This window comes from Protopterus annectens, chromosome 1.part1 (genome assembly GCF_019279795.1).
Source record: "Protopterus annectens isolate FY-2018-M chromosome 1.part1, PAN1.0, whole genome shotgun sequence".
NCBI lineage: Eukaryota > Metazoa > Chordata > Ceratodontiformes > Protopteridae > Protopterus > Protopterus annectens.
In genome coordinates this window covers 671022992-671039953 of record NC_056726.1, presented here as the reverse complement: position 1 = coordinate 671039953, position 16962 = coordinate 671022992, and the positions used below count along the sequence as shown (strand labels likewise).

The window sequence follows — 16962 nt, the reverse complement described above, 5'->3', positions numbered from 1 at the left end:
GGGGTATTCCTTACTATGTGGTAATCTTTCATGTGTTAATACACTGCAGCAAAGATCCTAATAATGAACATAGAACAGTTTTGTGAGTCTTCACCATTACCGTAGATGTCCAGATAAGATCATTGTTGTACTTTCATTGTGAGACCTTGAAATGCGATTGCTTAGAAATTACTTGAGCAACCAAAAGTCTGAAAAATGATTGTGCCATTCAGAGCAAAGACACAGAGCAAGATATTCTTTATTTTTACCCCCACACCCCCAGAATTATATATACCAATTCCATGGTCACATAATATTAGAAGCACTGAAAAACAGTACAAACTAATCTGAAGCAGTCCTTATTTTCACTCTAATAATAGTGAGCAAATGATTTCCGAAATTTCGAAGTTTGGGTGGGAGAGACAATTACTACAGCAGGATCAGCCACCACAATTTCCTGCATCCTTTTTATCTTTTTTTTTTTCTTCCTTGAGTACTGTTGACATCTTGCACCAATGAGGACAGATATTTGTGGAAATTAATGCTTACATTCCCACCAGTAGTGTTTTTTGTTTTGATGAAAAGTTGAAAATGTTTGTATGGTTATGCGTTCATATGTTTTTTTAGACAGTGAGTGTCCTTTGGTAGGCATCTGGGAGTTTAGCTCAGTTGATGATTGTCTGTTTTTTTTTCATTTCTTTTACTGAGACCTCATCTGTAGTTTGGATGGAGATTGAGGCCCTTTTTTTGGTGGTATCTTACCCCCCAAAAAGGAAGAGAAGGCAGGGTGGGTTGTACTCAACATATTTCCATGTTTTCAGTTTGTATGCTGGGTATGAAAGGTGACCTTGCATTTGGTCTGGAGACATTTGACTGCTTTGAAAGACTGAAATCCACCTGTGGCCAAGTCCCATATATTGTGATGGACTACCACAGAGATTCTATTATTTGAACATCTGTGCTTATGGTGTAGCACTCTCATGCAACTCTACATCCCCCTGTTGTTTAGTGCCCAGTTCTAATTTAGCAATGCATTTATTTGGTGATGTAAGCTATGTGCAGTCATATTTGTTTTCACTACAATTTTTTTAATTTTATTTTGCCTTTGTCTCCATGCTGATTTAATTCTGTTTTCCAGTGACTCTGTGCACCTGTTCAGTATGCTCCATTTATGGACACTAGGGCCCTGTTTTTTCTCAGGGTCAAGAGTCCAGCTGTCTTTGAGTAAGAACCATCAGCTGCATCTTGGAGGTCAGAGATTTTTGCACTTTAGTCCTAACCAACATGTACATACCCACTCATGGCCAAGGGGTTGGTGCACAGTGAGCCTTCATGAGTTATATCTGCACCTCCCTGTACAATGTATGCAGTTGCCCCCAGACCCTCCCCCCCCACCATAGGATATGCCATCTATGTGAACTGCGACAGCAGTCACTTTCACCAAATGTGGACTTTGAGCTAAGTGATCCGTTAATGTTAAGAATCACACTCTACTTTCCATTGACTAAAATGACACATTGACATTCATTTATTTTTATTTTATTTTATTTTACATTTGTTGACCGGGCTAGTCCAGCTGGATATATGTCCATTTTCAGTGGAGGCCCGGGGAGAAAAGTTCCACAAATTACAACAACATAAAAGGTCAAGACAAAGACAATGACAATTTGTAGTATGGCATAATGAAACTGTGCTATGTATAAATCGAAAATACACAAGTGAATAATCAGTTATGTATGAAATGCTTCATTTAGTGAGCCACACATTATGTGGGGGTTGTTTTTGCTTTAAATGGAATGGTAGGGCCTTTTTAACTTTGCACTTATTTTAACTGCAACTGTGTTTGTCAGTAATTTATGATACGCTGGTTCTTTATACTTACTTATGTAATATTTACTTTGATTTTTGTCTTCCAGATTTTCTGGTAGAGTCAATAAATGTGTAGAAGATCATGTAAATGAGAATACTTGCAGGATAAATAGAACACAGTCATGGAGTTCTTATATGGTCAATGTAACGGAAGTTAACCCCCTTGGGTCTACATTTAAACTGAAAAAGTTTATTCCACGTAACATTGGTAAGTAGCCTGTCTTGGTTTTACATCCAGAAAGTGTTTTTGATTTGCTATATGTTTCATACAATAAATAGTGTCTAAAACATACAATCTAAAGTAATTTAAATGTGATATTCTGTGTATTACCATGTCACACTAATATTTGCTGCCTGCTTTGTTATGCAATGGCATTGACTCCTGCCTCAAAGAAATCCAATCCCCTGTATAATTATGTTAGTATAATAGTTGCATACTTTTACTTTGGATAAACCTTATCAATGTGCCTATAGTGATTTTTTTTAAAACATTTATTCATTATTTGATTACCACCTTAATCCATTTCTGGGTTACTTGGAAGCAGAATCTTCTCCTGTCTCTCACATCAGCATTTATTATTTTAAAGCAAAACTGCAGTGAAACTTTACAGTGAAATAGTGGGAACTAAAACACACAAAACTAAACTGAAAAAATGATGAAGTCTACATTGGTTGGACGAAAGCACTTAATTGTATTTAATAAAGCAGTTTTTGCTGGTTTCCCCGAAACTTAACACTGTGACTGAGAGATCTGGGCTGTTATATTTTTACTTTGAAAAAGCCACCATTTTTATAATTTGTGAGGAAAATTCTCCTCCCAATCTCTTAAAATTTCAAACTATTCTACTGAGTCATAAGAGAAAACAAATGTGACTCAAATTAAGATCTATCTGTTGATTTACAATAGCTTTAGATTCAAAACCCTGCATTTATGTAGAACTTTATGTATTAGTTGATGAACATAATGCCACTAACAGGAGCTGCAGCTTCAGCTTTGTAAGATGCTGATTGTTGTCTAGTAGCTGTTGCTAATGCTGTTATGTTTGAGTTTCTTAATGGCTGTTGACAGACTGAGAGCCTAGCCAAGAGTTTTGGGATTGTGTGGCAACTTCCAAAATATAGCCCAGTCCAACCTCAGATGTAGTCCACCCCTACCTATTCAGCCAATGCTATGGGGCTACATAGCTTTTACATACTAACAATTTAAGTGAATGACGAGCAAAACAGTTTTTTTTTGTGGTGGGGGGATAATCATGAACTATGGTAAATGTAACCCCTGTCATTGCACAAAATAAATGCATTATTAAAAAAGAGTGGCTCCTTTTTAGCTGCGTACTTGTGTTTTGTGGGTGCAGTATCCTGATAAGCACATTTGTGAAATCAAGTTTCCAAGCTTTCAGTCATAGATCTCCTGACTACACAGGTATGATATTTCAAAGCATTTCAAAATTCAATGCCCATATTATATTAGTGTTTTCTAACTATTTACGCTTTGGGTCATTAAGCCTGCAAGAGCTGTCTGTCAGATATTGTGTCATTTCAATCTATTTTACAAGTTATAGGCTTGTAATATACATTTTGTTGAAGCTTTCTCATGCCACCTCTCTGGGTATTTGAATCCTCTAAATTTCCTCAATCTGGAAGGTCATCTGTTTCTTCATTACTGTGTCTCTAGCCACCTTTGGTTGTGATAGTATGTTACCTGAGCTGCTTCATGGTTCTGATGACTTTCATAGGAATGTAAATCTTATCATTCTGTGTACTGGCGAAACTTTAAACATGGCTACACTGATCAACAACTTAATTTCAGCTCTTCCAATGTGAAAAATGTAACAGAGATAAGGGCCAGTAACTCTGCCAGTTTTAGAAATTTCATTTACTGGCTAGTAAATACACTGCCTGGATGCCAACAAAGAAGGAATGTAGAGAGCCTGAAAGAAAATCAAGGTGAAGAAAAAACCCATTGACTGAGGAGAATCCTGCAGCTGCTCAGCAAAAAGCAGTCCAAGCTCCAGCTTCGAAGCAAGACATGGCTTCCAGTAATCTATAGGAAAAAAAGAAATCAAGTGTTCTCAGAGGTGATTAAACTAAACAAAACATTGAAGAATTATAGCAACTCAAATAATAAAAGGCTGAAAAAATGGAAGGAGCTTTAAACAGCTATTCAGATGAACTGATAAAACTTCAAAAATCCGAGGCTGAAATGAAGAAAAACTGGCTTAGTATGAGACTGGTGAAGTAAAGCTGTCTCAAAAATGGTACAGTTAAAGGACAGAACACACAGGGAGAACTTGAGATCTGATGTCATTTTTCATTCTGTACTCAACTAATGGGTTCCAGTCCGATCCCTCGGATCCTACTTGGCCATCACTAAAGCTTGTAGCAACCTAAAACTCTTGAACTTCTCCCTTACCCATAATGCACCAACCCCACGTACCTCATATCTCGTTGATGCGAAAGACGTGGTTGACCTTTACTCTTGAGCAGATAAATGAATTATTATATTTCTAAGTTAACCTTTTTCTCTAAAACCTCTTGAATTTGTATGGTTTTTCTATCCCTTACCTTATTGTTTGGTTATCATAACTCTAAAATTCCCGTTTTCATTTTTTTCTTATGTCTGCAACTTCCGTACAGTTTGTACCTCTTAAATACTATTGTTATTATTTTATTTTTTCTATATTCAGTGTAGACCTTTTTATTACCATCATTGGTAATCTCTTTTCTTTCTTCCCCCCCCCCCCAAAAAAAAGTGTAGTCTTACTTATTGTCAGTCATGTTTATAATTCACATTTGTGACTATGACAAAAAAAGACCCATTGGGGTCTAAAAAATGCATCGTGTGTGGGAACAAAATCACTGTATCCATTGCCCATATTTTGTGTATACTGTCTTAGGCCTCTGCATTTGCAGGAAGATTGTGCTGTTTGTTATGCTTTAACCCCAGAGCCTTATTTGAAAGAAAAAACAAAAAAAAAAACTTATTCTAAAAGGGTTGGTCCCTTCCTTTTTTGGAGAGGCTTTATCTGGGGCTCAATTTCCTAAAAGCAAAGATTCCATGTCTTCTCTGAGCCCATCCACATTGTCCTCCAAGGTCTCAGAGAAATCCAGAAAAACATCCATACCAGATCCGACCTCACCATCAGGTCCAAAACCGAAAAAGAAAAAAAGACTGATCTGACCTAAAAAATACCAGATCAAACTATCTCCTGCCCTACACCTTCTAGCCTCATTTATCTTCCAAGAACAGAGTACTCACCTTCTTTGGATCCTGTGCCCTCTGGGGTGCCCTTGCCTTTTTTAGAGACACCCGGGTCCCCCTCTATTATTTCCACTCATTCTTCCAGAAGTTTGATGGAAGAAGATGTGGAAAGAGTGGTGCAGAAGATCCTGTTGGTGCAGAGTCAGATGGGTGTTTTACCGGCTCCTACACCTTTGGGGTCAGGAGGTCCATTCTTCGACCACACCCCCACTACCAGTTTCTCCTCTGATTTCTTCAACTGTCTGAGTCCCTGGATCTGAGCCGCCCGGCTCCATCTGAATCTGATACGAGAATAGCATTATCCTTGGATCTGAAGTTCGCTCTTGAGTACTCTGGTTCAGTCAGATACAGAGAGCTCTGAGCCAAAGCTTCTCTGCTGGATCTGAGATGTTGGAATTGACTCCGAAATTGTCGGAGCCATCTCTATGCTTTGGAGCCTTAGCAAGGGTTAGCTCAGCTCCGGATTCTGCCTCGGGGGGATTGACTTTGGAGCATGGAGGGATAGCTGTCCAAATGCTTGTCTTTTTATATCTGAGGTCTTCTCCCTCTCTGGGGTGGTCTGCCTTTGAGGCAATGAAGAGAGTTTTGTCTGCCTCAGCATAACAGACAGATCCAGCCCCCCTTCATTCTTAAGCTTTGATGTCTCTATGCTTAGAGCCTAATCACTATTTTCCACAGGGACAGCCAGTACGAGAACCTCAGGCTTCCCAACAGGGAATCTTGATGACTTCTGATACCTCCCCAGAGCATCTCACTGAAGACGTCCCCAAGAAGAAGATGTGCAAGAGGAAGCACTTGACCTTCCCAGAGGAGTCTGTCAGAGAAGATGCAGACTTCAATGAAGGTGAAGGATCCCCACAGTCACCTTCTGAAGATGTCTCATTTGGAGACATCCTTAAATTCTCTAAAGCAGAGAGGAGGCTGGACGCCCAGTGACCCTTCATCTGAGGAGTCTGTATTCCTGGAAGCTTTCAATACTGGTGTATCTACTGCCTGGGTAACTCCACCCGCTGACAAGCTTATTGAGTTGGTCTTTCGGTGGGAGTGGAAGGAACCCAACACAGTTGATCACAAACCTAGGAGACCAAACAAAGTTATGGCACCACCTTCAGATACAGTTTTGGAGAAAAGGGGTGCCCATTGATGCTATGGTCATGGTGGCAGCCACTAAAAAGGAACTTGCTGAGGAGAGTTCCATTGTTCATCCCTGTAACAGGGAGTCTTGGGCAATGGACAGGTTCAGGAAGCATGTCTGTGCTTCAGCGCCCTTCATATTAAGGTCACTGAATTATTTGGCACATTTCACAAGATTACAGATTGATTATTTATTTTATTTATTTATTTTACATTTGTTTACCGGGAAGGTCTGACTGGACATTGGTCCTTTTTCAGCAGAGGCCCGGGGAGAAAAGCTCCACAAATAACATTTACACACAGAATAATAGTATCATTATGAGATTGCACAGTATAATATATTAGTGACAGTAGCAAATAAATTGACACAAGACATAAATCATATACTAGTACTAATAAGTTTTAAAATATCCATTTCAACAGAAAGAATAGGCTGCCCATACACGTCAGGCAGAGTGCCTCAATGGTCCTCTTCAAGAGGAACCTTGACAATTGGATGGGAGATAAGGAATAGGCTGCCCATACATGTCAGGCAGAGAGCGCCTCAATGGCCCTCTTCAAGAGGAACCTTGACGATTGAATGGGAGACAAGAAATTCACTCCAGGGATCACATCAGTAGCCCTGCAAGACAGGGGTCTGGGAAAGTAAATATTTGTGGGAAGCAATAGCCAGGGAATTGTTATGGCTAGGCTTGTATATGCCCTAGGGCCGATCGCCTAGTGCCTACTTACCTATAAACCTATGAAAGTTATTGTTACATTTTTGCAGCTGTCAATAATTACATCCAGAGTAAGTATAGGTAGATACGTTTAACAGCTAATGTGAAGTGGGAAGAAGTATGCAATAAAGGTATGAAAGATGAGGACAGAAGTATTAATGAGTAAGGGATGAGGGGAGTGATAGAAGAGTTACAGAGATATGGAGACAGAGTGAGAGAAGGAGGGATTGTAGTGTTAGCCTGGACTGTTAAACTTGCAAAGCCATGAGTTTATCAAATGTGATTTTAAGGACTTTTTAAATTGATGTGGAGGTTATTGCCGTGGTGAGAGTGGGAAGTTTATTCCATTATTTGGCTATTGAGGGATGACCCAGCAGCTTTATTTTCTTTAGTTACTTTGAGGAGGAGTTTATTAGCGGAGCGCATGTTTCTGGTACAAGAGTATGGAGTCATAATTTGTAGTACTGGGGTTTTTTTGGGCTGATATAGAATTTTGTGTGAGAGGCCTAGTTGGTTATAGAGAAGTAGGTGAGGAAGTTCAAGCCAGTTAAGCTGCTTGAGAGCTAGACAGTGGTGTGATCTGTAAGTACTGTTAGAGGAGAATTTGGCGATTTTAGTATAGCAGGCTTTCTAGTTTGCTCAAGTCAGATTTTCTAAAGTTAGTGAGAATAAGAGAGGCATATAATAATGGAGAAATGAGATGCGTGCATGCAATATTGGCCCTAGCATTGTTTAAGAACTGTTTATTTCTGTACAATGTTCCTAGTTTTTGCTAGACTTTCTTTATGGTGAGGGAGGTATGGATATCGAATTTCATGTTGCAATCAATCTGAACACCAAGAAGCTTTTTATGGCAACAGGAGTTATGGTAGTTTTGTTTTTGGATATAATTTTAAATGATAGGTTAGGATTGTTGTGTTGTGTAGGTTGGACGATAAGTTTTGTTTTGTTTGGGTTGGGTTATGTATTTGCTGGTGGTCCATGAGCCAAGATTCGACAGAGAGAAAGGAGGCTTGAGTTTGATGGTGTAGTTTCTGTAAGGAAGAGGAGGCAGAGACTAGTGTAGAGTCACCTGTGTACTGGATGACTGAGAAGTGGGGAGTAGATGTGTAAAGTTTGCTGGTAAATATAGTAAATAGCAGAGGTTCAAGAATGGAGCCTTGTGAAACCCCTATTGTTACGGAGAGTAGAGAAGATAGATGTCCTTCAAGGATGCATCTGCAGTCATAACATGTGGGTTGTCCTGCCTCAGGCAGCCCTTCGGTCGGCCGAATTCCAAAGTCTGGGTCTGGCCTCGGCTGATGTCGCACTTCACCCGACGTCATAGCTCCTGGGGTATAAAGGCATCAGCCGACGCCATTTTCCCCAGTCTTTCTTGCCGGTGCCAAGCAGAAGCTGTTCGCAAGTGCCGGTCGGTCAGATCCAGAGATTTCAACTACCGAAGACTTCTAAAAAAGCTAAGTACCCCGTTGGGGACTCTTTCTTGCCTCAGCCGATGTCAGACAAAGTAAATAATTGTTTAACTTGTAGGAAACAAATACCTCATAAGGATTTCCACTCTTACTGCCTTCCTTGCTTTGGCCCATAACACAAAACCAACCTGTTTTATCTCAGAGGGTTAAGGACATTATCCTGGAGGCTCGCAGACCCTCCACAAGGAAAACATATTCAGCCAAATGGAAGAGATTCCTCATTTGGAGTGCAGCAAAAGGAACAAATGTCACACTGGCAAACCTAGCACACATCCTAGAATACTTAGCAGAACTGTTCCACAATGGCCTGTCCTATTCTTCCATTAAGATTCATGCATCAGCAATTTCAGCAGAGTACAACATGGATCCTCCTGTCTTCTCTCATCCTCTCCTCAGACAATTTTTGAGAGGGATCAAAAATGTAAAACCTCCAAGGAAACCACCTCTACCTGCATGGGATCTCAATTTTGTGCTAGAAAAATTAACACTTCCTCCCTTTGAACCAGCAGCAACAGCAGACTTGCAGTTCTTATCTTGGAAAACTGCCTTCCTGCTAGCAATCACTTCAGCAAGAAGGGTATCCGAGTTACAGGCATTAATGGCAGTGCAGCCTTTTCTCATCTTCCACCAGGATAGAGTGTCTCTGAGAACCAATCCTACTTTTATGCCAAAGGTGGTATCCAGGGTATCCTTGAACCAAGCTATTCATTTACCTACATTCTTCCCCAACCCACAGAACAGGGGGGGAAAACTACTACACACCTTGGATGTACACAGACAACTGCGCTACTATCTGGACAGAACTAAGGCCAGCAGAAAAACTGACCAGCTTCTGGTAGCATATGCAACAGGAGTACAAGGGAAAGCAATTTCAAAACAGACAATCTCAAAATGGATAGGAAATTGCATTCGATTCTGCTACTCATTTCATGGAAAGACAACACCTGAAAATATCAGGCCTCACTCCACAAGAGCTACAGCCACCACTACAGCTTTCCTTCGGGGAGTGGCTACCAAAGACATTTTAGAAGCTGCTACTTGGAGCTCCGTGCATTCATTTGCCAAGCATTACAGTCTTCCTTTATACTCCAGATCCCGAGCAGGTTTTGCAACTGCTGTTCTACAAGGGATCTTAACTACACCATCATTATCTTAGTACCTCCTCCCCCAGTTTGGCTATGGTATTCTACCCACATGTTATGACTGCAGATGCATCCTTGAAGGACATAGTACAGTTTTGTACCTACCATAAATGTAGATGTCCGATAGGTATGCATCTGCAATCAGGATTACCCACCCTCCTTCCCCTCTGTGGTATTCCTAGGGTACTTACCTCTCTCTTAGCTAGCTGGGGGAATTTATTATGGTGTATTTGTTTGTATGTATATATGTATATATACTTTTTGTTTTCTACTGTTTGGAATTTGCTATTTTTACACAAATTTAGCCTTCCTTGAGGGCACCTGGCATCTGGGGCAAGAAACACTGAGGAAAATGGCTTCGGCTGATGCCTTTATACCCCAGGAGCTATGACATCGGGTGAAGTGCGACATCAGCCAAGGCCAGACCCAGACTTTGGAATCCGGCCGACCGAAGGGCTGCCTGAGGCAGGACAACCCACATGTTATGACTGCAGATGCATACCTATCGGACATCTACATTTATGGTAGGTACAAAACTGTACTTTCCTGATACCATTTAACTGCCTGTTGTCTCCCTGTGAGGTAGCTTTGAAACCATGTAATAGTGGATTGGCTAAGATTTAGTTCTGACAAAGCTTTTATGAGCTTGACCGTATCGAAAGCCTTAGAAAGGTCTAGGAAGATGGCTGAAACATATTTACCCTAGTTTCTATATCCATTAACTATGTGTGAATGACTGAGCAGTGGTTGTGCTATGGTAAGGTCTAAATCCATATTGAGTGTTAGAAGAGTTTGTGTGTTGAGGTGTTCACCTTTCCAGTATTTTGAGAGGGGAGAACCTTTCCAGTATTTTGAGAGGGGAGAAAGTATAGCTATTGAGCAGTTATTTGTTAGTTCTTTTGAGTTGCCCCCTTTATGGAGGGGAATGATATGGAAGACTTTCTGGAGGTCAGGGACTAGTTTTCAGAGATGGAGTGATTGATAAGGATGGTTACTGGATAAGCTATTATGTCGGCTGCAATTTTTAAAAATTCAGCTGGGAGTTCATCAGCAACTAGTGTGGTGGGTTTTAGTTTTTTTTAGTAATTTTTTAATCAAGTTTACAGAAACAGGTTGAAAGGTAAAGCTGATGTTCATCGTGTTTCACTGCTGCAGTCATTACACTTGGGTTATCCTGCAGTCAGGCGGTCCCACAGTCGGCCAGAGTTCCAAAGTCTTGGTCCTGCGTCAGTTACTGTCGCCTTTTCCCTGACGTCAGTGCGCCAGGGGTATGTAAGATGCAGCCGACACCATTTTCTTCAGTCTTTCTTGCTGCGCGGTGCCCAAAGCAAAAGCAGTTCGCAAGTGCCGATCGGCCGACTCCTGAGATTTTCAATTTGAATTTCAGAACCGAAGTCTTCTATAAAGCTAAGTACCCCGTTGGGGAAACTTTTTCTTGCCTCAGACCGATGTCAGTAAAAGTTAATAATTGTATTTCTTGTGGGAAGCAAATACCTCATAAGGATTTTCATTCTTACTGTATCCCATGCCTAGGCCCAGACCACAACGTCACTAGTTGTCGGTTTTGTGCTAGGTTTAACAAGCGCACTATTAGACATCGGTTTGATTTTGCCCGGCATTATTTCGGCAGAAAATTCAATTATACCATGCCGTCGGAACAGCCGACAACCGGGATACACAAAAAACGCAAAGACTAGGACAGGCATCCGAGGCCCAAAACTGACGACGAATCCTCTTCTAGGCCAGTCGCCTGTTCTCCGGTTTTCAGCGAGGCGGCTACGCAGCCCCTGACGACCGCTTCTTTAGAACCACAGGCCGCCTCTGACTCCCACATGGAGATGGGCTGGGCCTCTGGATCCTCAAGATTTAGGACCTACCGAAACTAACCCTTCAGAGGGATCCGGAGCTGCTGAGCACCCCTCGGCTTCAGAGGGTGTATTCAGACCTACTCAACTTACCATCAAATCTTCTGCCAAGTCTAAGACCCCTTTAAAGACTAAGATGCAAGTACAGCATTCGCCAGGACAGGCCTCCATGCCTAAGAAACAGATGCTCAAAATGGCCGAAGACTTAATTACTCTGATCAGGGGTTCCCATCCCCCTCCTGATAAAAGGCCTAGACAGGATGCAGACTATGACTCATCTGACTAGGTTTCCATTTCTTCGGATTCCTCTTCAGATCAGGGATACTCTTTACCCCCCGATGAGGATTCTGATGCTGAAGAATCAATTCCTTCAGCCTCTCCTCCAGAGGACTACTCCTTTGGGGAAACTTTACATACCATGAGGGAGCATTTCCATTGGGAGGGCCAGGATTATTCAGAATCCAAGAAAAGGCTCAGAGATTTCCTTTTATTGCCCCAGCACAGACCCCTTGCTATTCCGCCAGTGTTAGACATTGTGGATGATGTGTACTCTGAATCCAGTTTAAATCCTGATTCTTTGCCTCCTGCTCCAGTCAAACCAGACAGATACTATAGAGTCCTTGAGTCTCACAAATTTCTTTATAAAAGCCCTGTTGCTGACCCTGAAACCATTTCCCAGGGTCCCAAAGGGGTAAAGGCCTCTACAGCTAAAAATCCAGTTCCCTCTGACAGGGATTCTAGAGCATTAGACAGTTGGGGGAAGAAAGTATACACATCTGCAACTTTAGCAATGAGGGCCTTAAATTGCCTGTTTCACATGCTTAAATGTCAGCAATATTTAATGTCTCAAAACAAAAAATGCTTCCAAATTCAGAACATCCTGACTATAAGGAAATGCAGGATTTATTGCATGCAGCAGAACAAGTGGGAAAACATACTTTGCAATGTAGTTTTGATTCATTAGAGGCCTCTTGCAGAGCAGCAGTTACACAGGGTCTGTGATTCAAAGGCATGCTTGGTTAAAAGAACAAAGTTTACCTGATCATGTTAAAGCAAAATTATTGGATGCACCTTTGCAGCAGGATGTTTTATTTGGAGTTAAGGCAGAAGAGGTATTAAAGAAAATGGAGGATAAGGCAAAAATCTATGCAAACGGTGAAGGATTTCTTACAGGTTCAGCCTCCTCGATTTAGCAGAAATTGGCCTTCAAAAAATTGGTCCTTTCCAGTTACAGACAGACCACAAAGGGGCAGATACAGACGTCCAAGAGGCAGAGGTCAGCCACAAGGTTCTTACAGACCTCGACAAAGGGGTGCATCAACCCAAAAAGGAGGGTAAGACAGGCCACAACCTTATAGGAAACAGTCCCAGTGACTTCCCCCTTCAGCTGCCAAGCACTTCCCTCTTGGCAGCCCCCTTGGGAGGAAAACTAGCACTTTGTTCTCACAACTGGCATATGATCACCCAAGACAAATGGGTTCTGAATATTGTATCTCAAGGTTACAGGTTCCACTTTCACACTTTACCAAGGCTAAAAGGAATGCCAAACCTGCCACCAAATCAATGGGCAGAGGCTCAAAAACAAATTACAGCCCTCATGGAAATGAGAGCTGTTCAAAAGGTACCAACACAGGAGCAAGGACAAGGATTTTACTCAAGACTCTTTCTGGTCCCCAGGAAGGACAAAGCCTGGAGGCCCATTCTGGATCTTTCTTCTCTAAATACTTATCTGGATGTTCCAAAATTCAAAATGTTGACACTACAGCAGCTTCTTCCCATGCTGGGCAAGAAGGCTTGGCTCGTACTGTTGGACCTCAAGGAGGCATACCTACATGTCCCTATCAGACAAAATTGCAGAAGATACCTCAGATTCTTAGCAGATTCAATGCATTACCAATTCTCTGCACTGCCCTTTGGCTTATCTACTGAGCCAAGGGTCTTTACAAAATGCCTGGCACCAGTAATTGCATTTTGCAGACAAAAGGGGATTCAAATATACCCATACTTGGACGACTGCCTTATTCAAGCAGAGAGCAAGGACATTGTTCTAAAGCATCTGGCGTTTATAAAAAAACTTGCTAATTTGCCTAGGGTACACAGTAAATGAAAATAAGTCAAAACTAGTGCCCTCACAAGAGATAATATTCCTGGGTGCCAGCTTAAACAAAAACCCAACTCCCTGCAAGAAAAATTCTGCAGGCCTTGGGGTACATGGCATCTTGCATACTACTAATTCCATATGCCAGACTGCATATGAGGAAATTACAATGGTACCTAAAGAATGTTTGGTCTCAACACCGTCACAGTCTGGAAACAGTAATACCACTTATTCCCTGCCTACAACAGGAGTTTCGATGAGGGGCACAGGCATGTCACCTAAACAAGGGACAACCTTTCACTCAGCCCTCAGCCAGTCAGACACTGACAACAGATGCTTCGGATTACACCTGGGGAGCGCACATGGCAGGAAAATGTATTCAGGGCAAGTGGACCACAGAACAAAGGCATATTCACATCAATCAAAAAGAGATGCTAGCTGTACAAAATGCCCTAACAGCTTTCAAGGACCTTTTACATCCAGGACAACTACTACTAAAGACAGACAACACCACAGTTATGTGGTACATAAACAAGCAAGGGGGCACTCATTCATACCCCCTCTGCAGGCAAGCCATGACCTTGTGGAATACAGCTCTAACCTTTCAAGTACATCTGCAAGCACAATTCCTGCCAGGAGAGAAAAATACTCTGGCAGACTTAAGCAGAAACATCATGGATCCACACGAGTGGAAATTAAATCCACAAATATTCAGCATGACAGCACAAACATGGTGGACATAGATCTGTTTGCCTCCCCACTGAATTGCCAGCTACAGAAATTCTGCACAAAGACTTACCACACACAAGCATGGAAAGTGGATGCTGTCTCATTCTGCTGGAAAAACCTACAAGTATATGCTTTCCCACCTCTGCCTCTCCTTTCAAAGGTACTCCTAAAAGCCAGACAAGAAAAGCCAAAAATGATCCTGATTGCCCCAGACTGGCCACGCCAGCACTGGTACCCAATCTTAAAGAACTTAGCTCAGGGCCCACCATGGATTTTACCTCAAGTTCCGCACCTTCTGACTCAGCAAAGCAATCAGATATTTCACAGCCAGCTCAAAACATTAAACCTGGCTGCATGGCAGATTACTTAATAAAGCAGACTACACCTCTCACTAAAGCTGTGATGGATGTTATTTTGGAGGCCAGGGGGCCTAGCACCAGGAAATCCTACTCAGAAAAGTGGAAGAGATTCTGTGCCTGGAACCAGGCTCAAGGCCTTGACCCTCTTATCTCCAGCATTCCTCAGATACTACAATATTTGACTGAGATGCTGGACAAAGGCCTATCTTTTTCATCCATTAAAATCCACGCCTCTGCCATCTCTGCTCATTACAACACAGAATCACCAATTTTCTCGCATCCTTTGCTTAAACAGTACCTCAGAGGGGCTAAAAACACAAGACCGCCCCGTAGAGCTCCAACTCCAACTTGGGACCTCAACTTTGTCTTGGAGATACTAACTTTACCTCCTTTTGAACCAGCAAATTCAGCAGAATTAAAATATGTCTCATGGAAAATTGCTCTGCTCTTGGCAATAACTTCAACACAAAGAGTTTCAGAGTTACAGGCACTAATGGCAGTGGAACCTTTCATCATTTTTCATCAAGACAGGGTGTCTTTAAGAACAAACCCTACTTTTATGCCAAAGGTGGTATCAACCAAACTATTCATTTGCCAACATTTTATCCAAATCCCCAGAATAAAGGGGAGAGACTTCTGCATACTTTGGACATACATAGACAGTACGCTACTATTTGGACAAAACAAAATCCTTCAGAAAAACTGAGCTTGTAGCATATGCTGCAGGATCACAGGGGAAAGCTATTTCAAAACAGACCATTTCCAAATGGATAGGACACTGTATACGTTTCTGCTACACACAACATGGAAAAACTGTGTCTAGCAACATCAGGTCTCATTCCACCAGGGCTACAGCCACTTCAACTGCCTACCTCAGAGGAGTACCTACCAAGGATATTTTGGAAGCAGCAACTTGGAGTTCAGTGCATACCTTTACCAAGCATTACCACCTGCCTCTTTACTCAAAATCCAGAGCTGGCTTCGCCACTGCAGTGCTGCAGGGCCTTATAGCCACACCAAATGCTTTTTAGCACCAGCCACCCAACCTCAGCTTTGGGATTCTACCCAAGTGTAATGACTGCAGCAGTGAAACACGATGAACATAGTACAGTTTTGTACCTACCATAAATGTAGATGTTCGAGTGTCTTCACTGCAGCAGTCCAGGTTACCCACCCTCCATCCCCACTATCTTTCCTGGGACTTATCTGTACCTCACTTCCTATACAACCTATTTGGTGTATTTGCTTGTAATTGAAAGAATTGGTTTTCATTTTTTATGCATTGGTTATTAGCAATGTATATTGCCTACCTATTTGGGGGCACCTGACATCTGGGGCAAGAAAAACTGAAGAAAATGGCATTGGCTGCATCTTCTATACCCCTGTCGCACTGACGTCAGGGAAGAGGCAACAGCAACTGGCACCAGACCAAGACTTTTGAACTCTGGCCAACTGCGGGACCGCCTGACGACAGGATAACCCAAGTGTAATGACTGCAGCAGTGAAGACACTCGAACATCTACATTTATGGTAGGTACAAAACTGTACTTTTTCCTTAGTAAGGTAATTGTAGTTTTCGTCTGAAACTAGTGAGTTTTCAGAATTTGCTAGTGTGTATGGATTTATTAAAGAATTTATTAAATTGGGTGGCAGTACTAGTTGAGGTGTCTGTAGTAGTAGGGGATGGGGTAGTAGATTTTCCTGGCTGAAGAACATTATTTATAGCTTTCCAGAATATTTCAGGATTATGTCGATGTTTTGTTTGTAAGCTATGATAGTAGTTTATTTTGTCCAATCTGATCATGTTCTTGGTTTTGTTTCTGAGTTCTAGGTATATTTGTTTTAAGTTTGTTGTTTTAGCTTTGTGCCAGTTGGACCAAGCTTTATCTCTTGCATGAAGTAGAGCTCTGGTTTCTTTGCTCAGCCAGGGTATATAGTTTGACTTAATTCTAATGGTTCTAGGTGGAGCATGAGTGTTTATTATATTTAAGAATGTGGAGTTAAACAATTTAACAGCTTCATTAAGGTTGAGATGTTTGATGGGATTCCAGTTTCAAGCTTTTAGAGCTGAGATAGTTGGGATGAAGTTTTTTTTTGTTACGTATTTTTTGGAAAGTGGTATGTTTCTCTAGAGTTGGGTGATGTCTAATTATATTGGTAGGCAAGTGGTCGCTCAGGCTGTTAGGTAGGCAACCAGAGTGGCTTATTAGAGATGGTTTGTTACAAAGTATCCAGTCTAGGATAGACTGTCTCTTTGCTGATTAGATTTAGGAACTCTCAAATACCCTGTCAGGATCTTTTTCTGAAGAAGTTCGATAATCCGTGACTTCTCAG

The 16962-nt window shown here is 41.7% G+C and overlaps 1 protein-coding gene across 1 annotated transcript in view; it reads left to right on the top strand.

Annotated features, from left to right (window-relative positions):
- Positions 1-16962, top strand: part of IL11RA (interleukin 11 receptor subunit alpha) — a gene marked incomplete in the record, with an annotated part of 3068236 nt that overhangs the window by 2051121 nt on the left and 1000153 nt on the right. Inside the window, 1 exon segment of the mRNA XM_044077548.1 lies at positions 1896-2056. Coding sequence (XP_043933483.1) covers positions 1896-2056 — 161 coding nt within the window.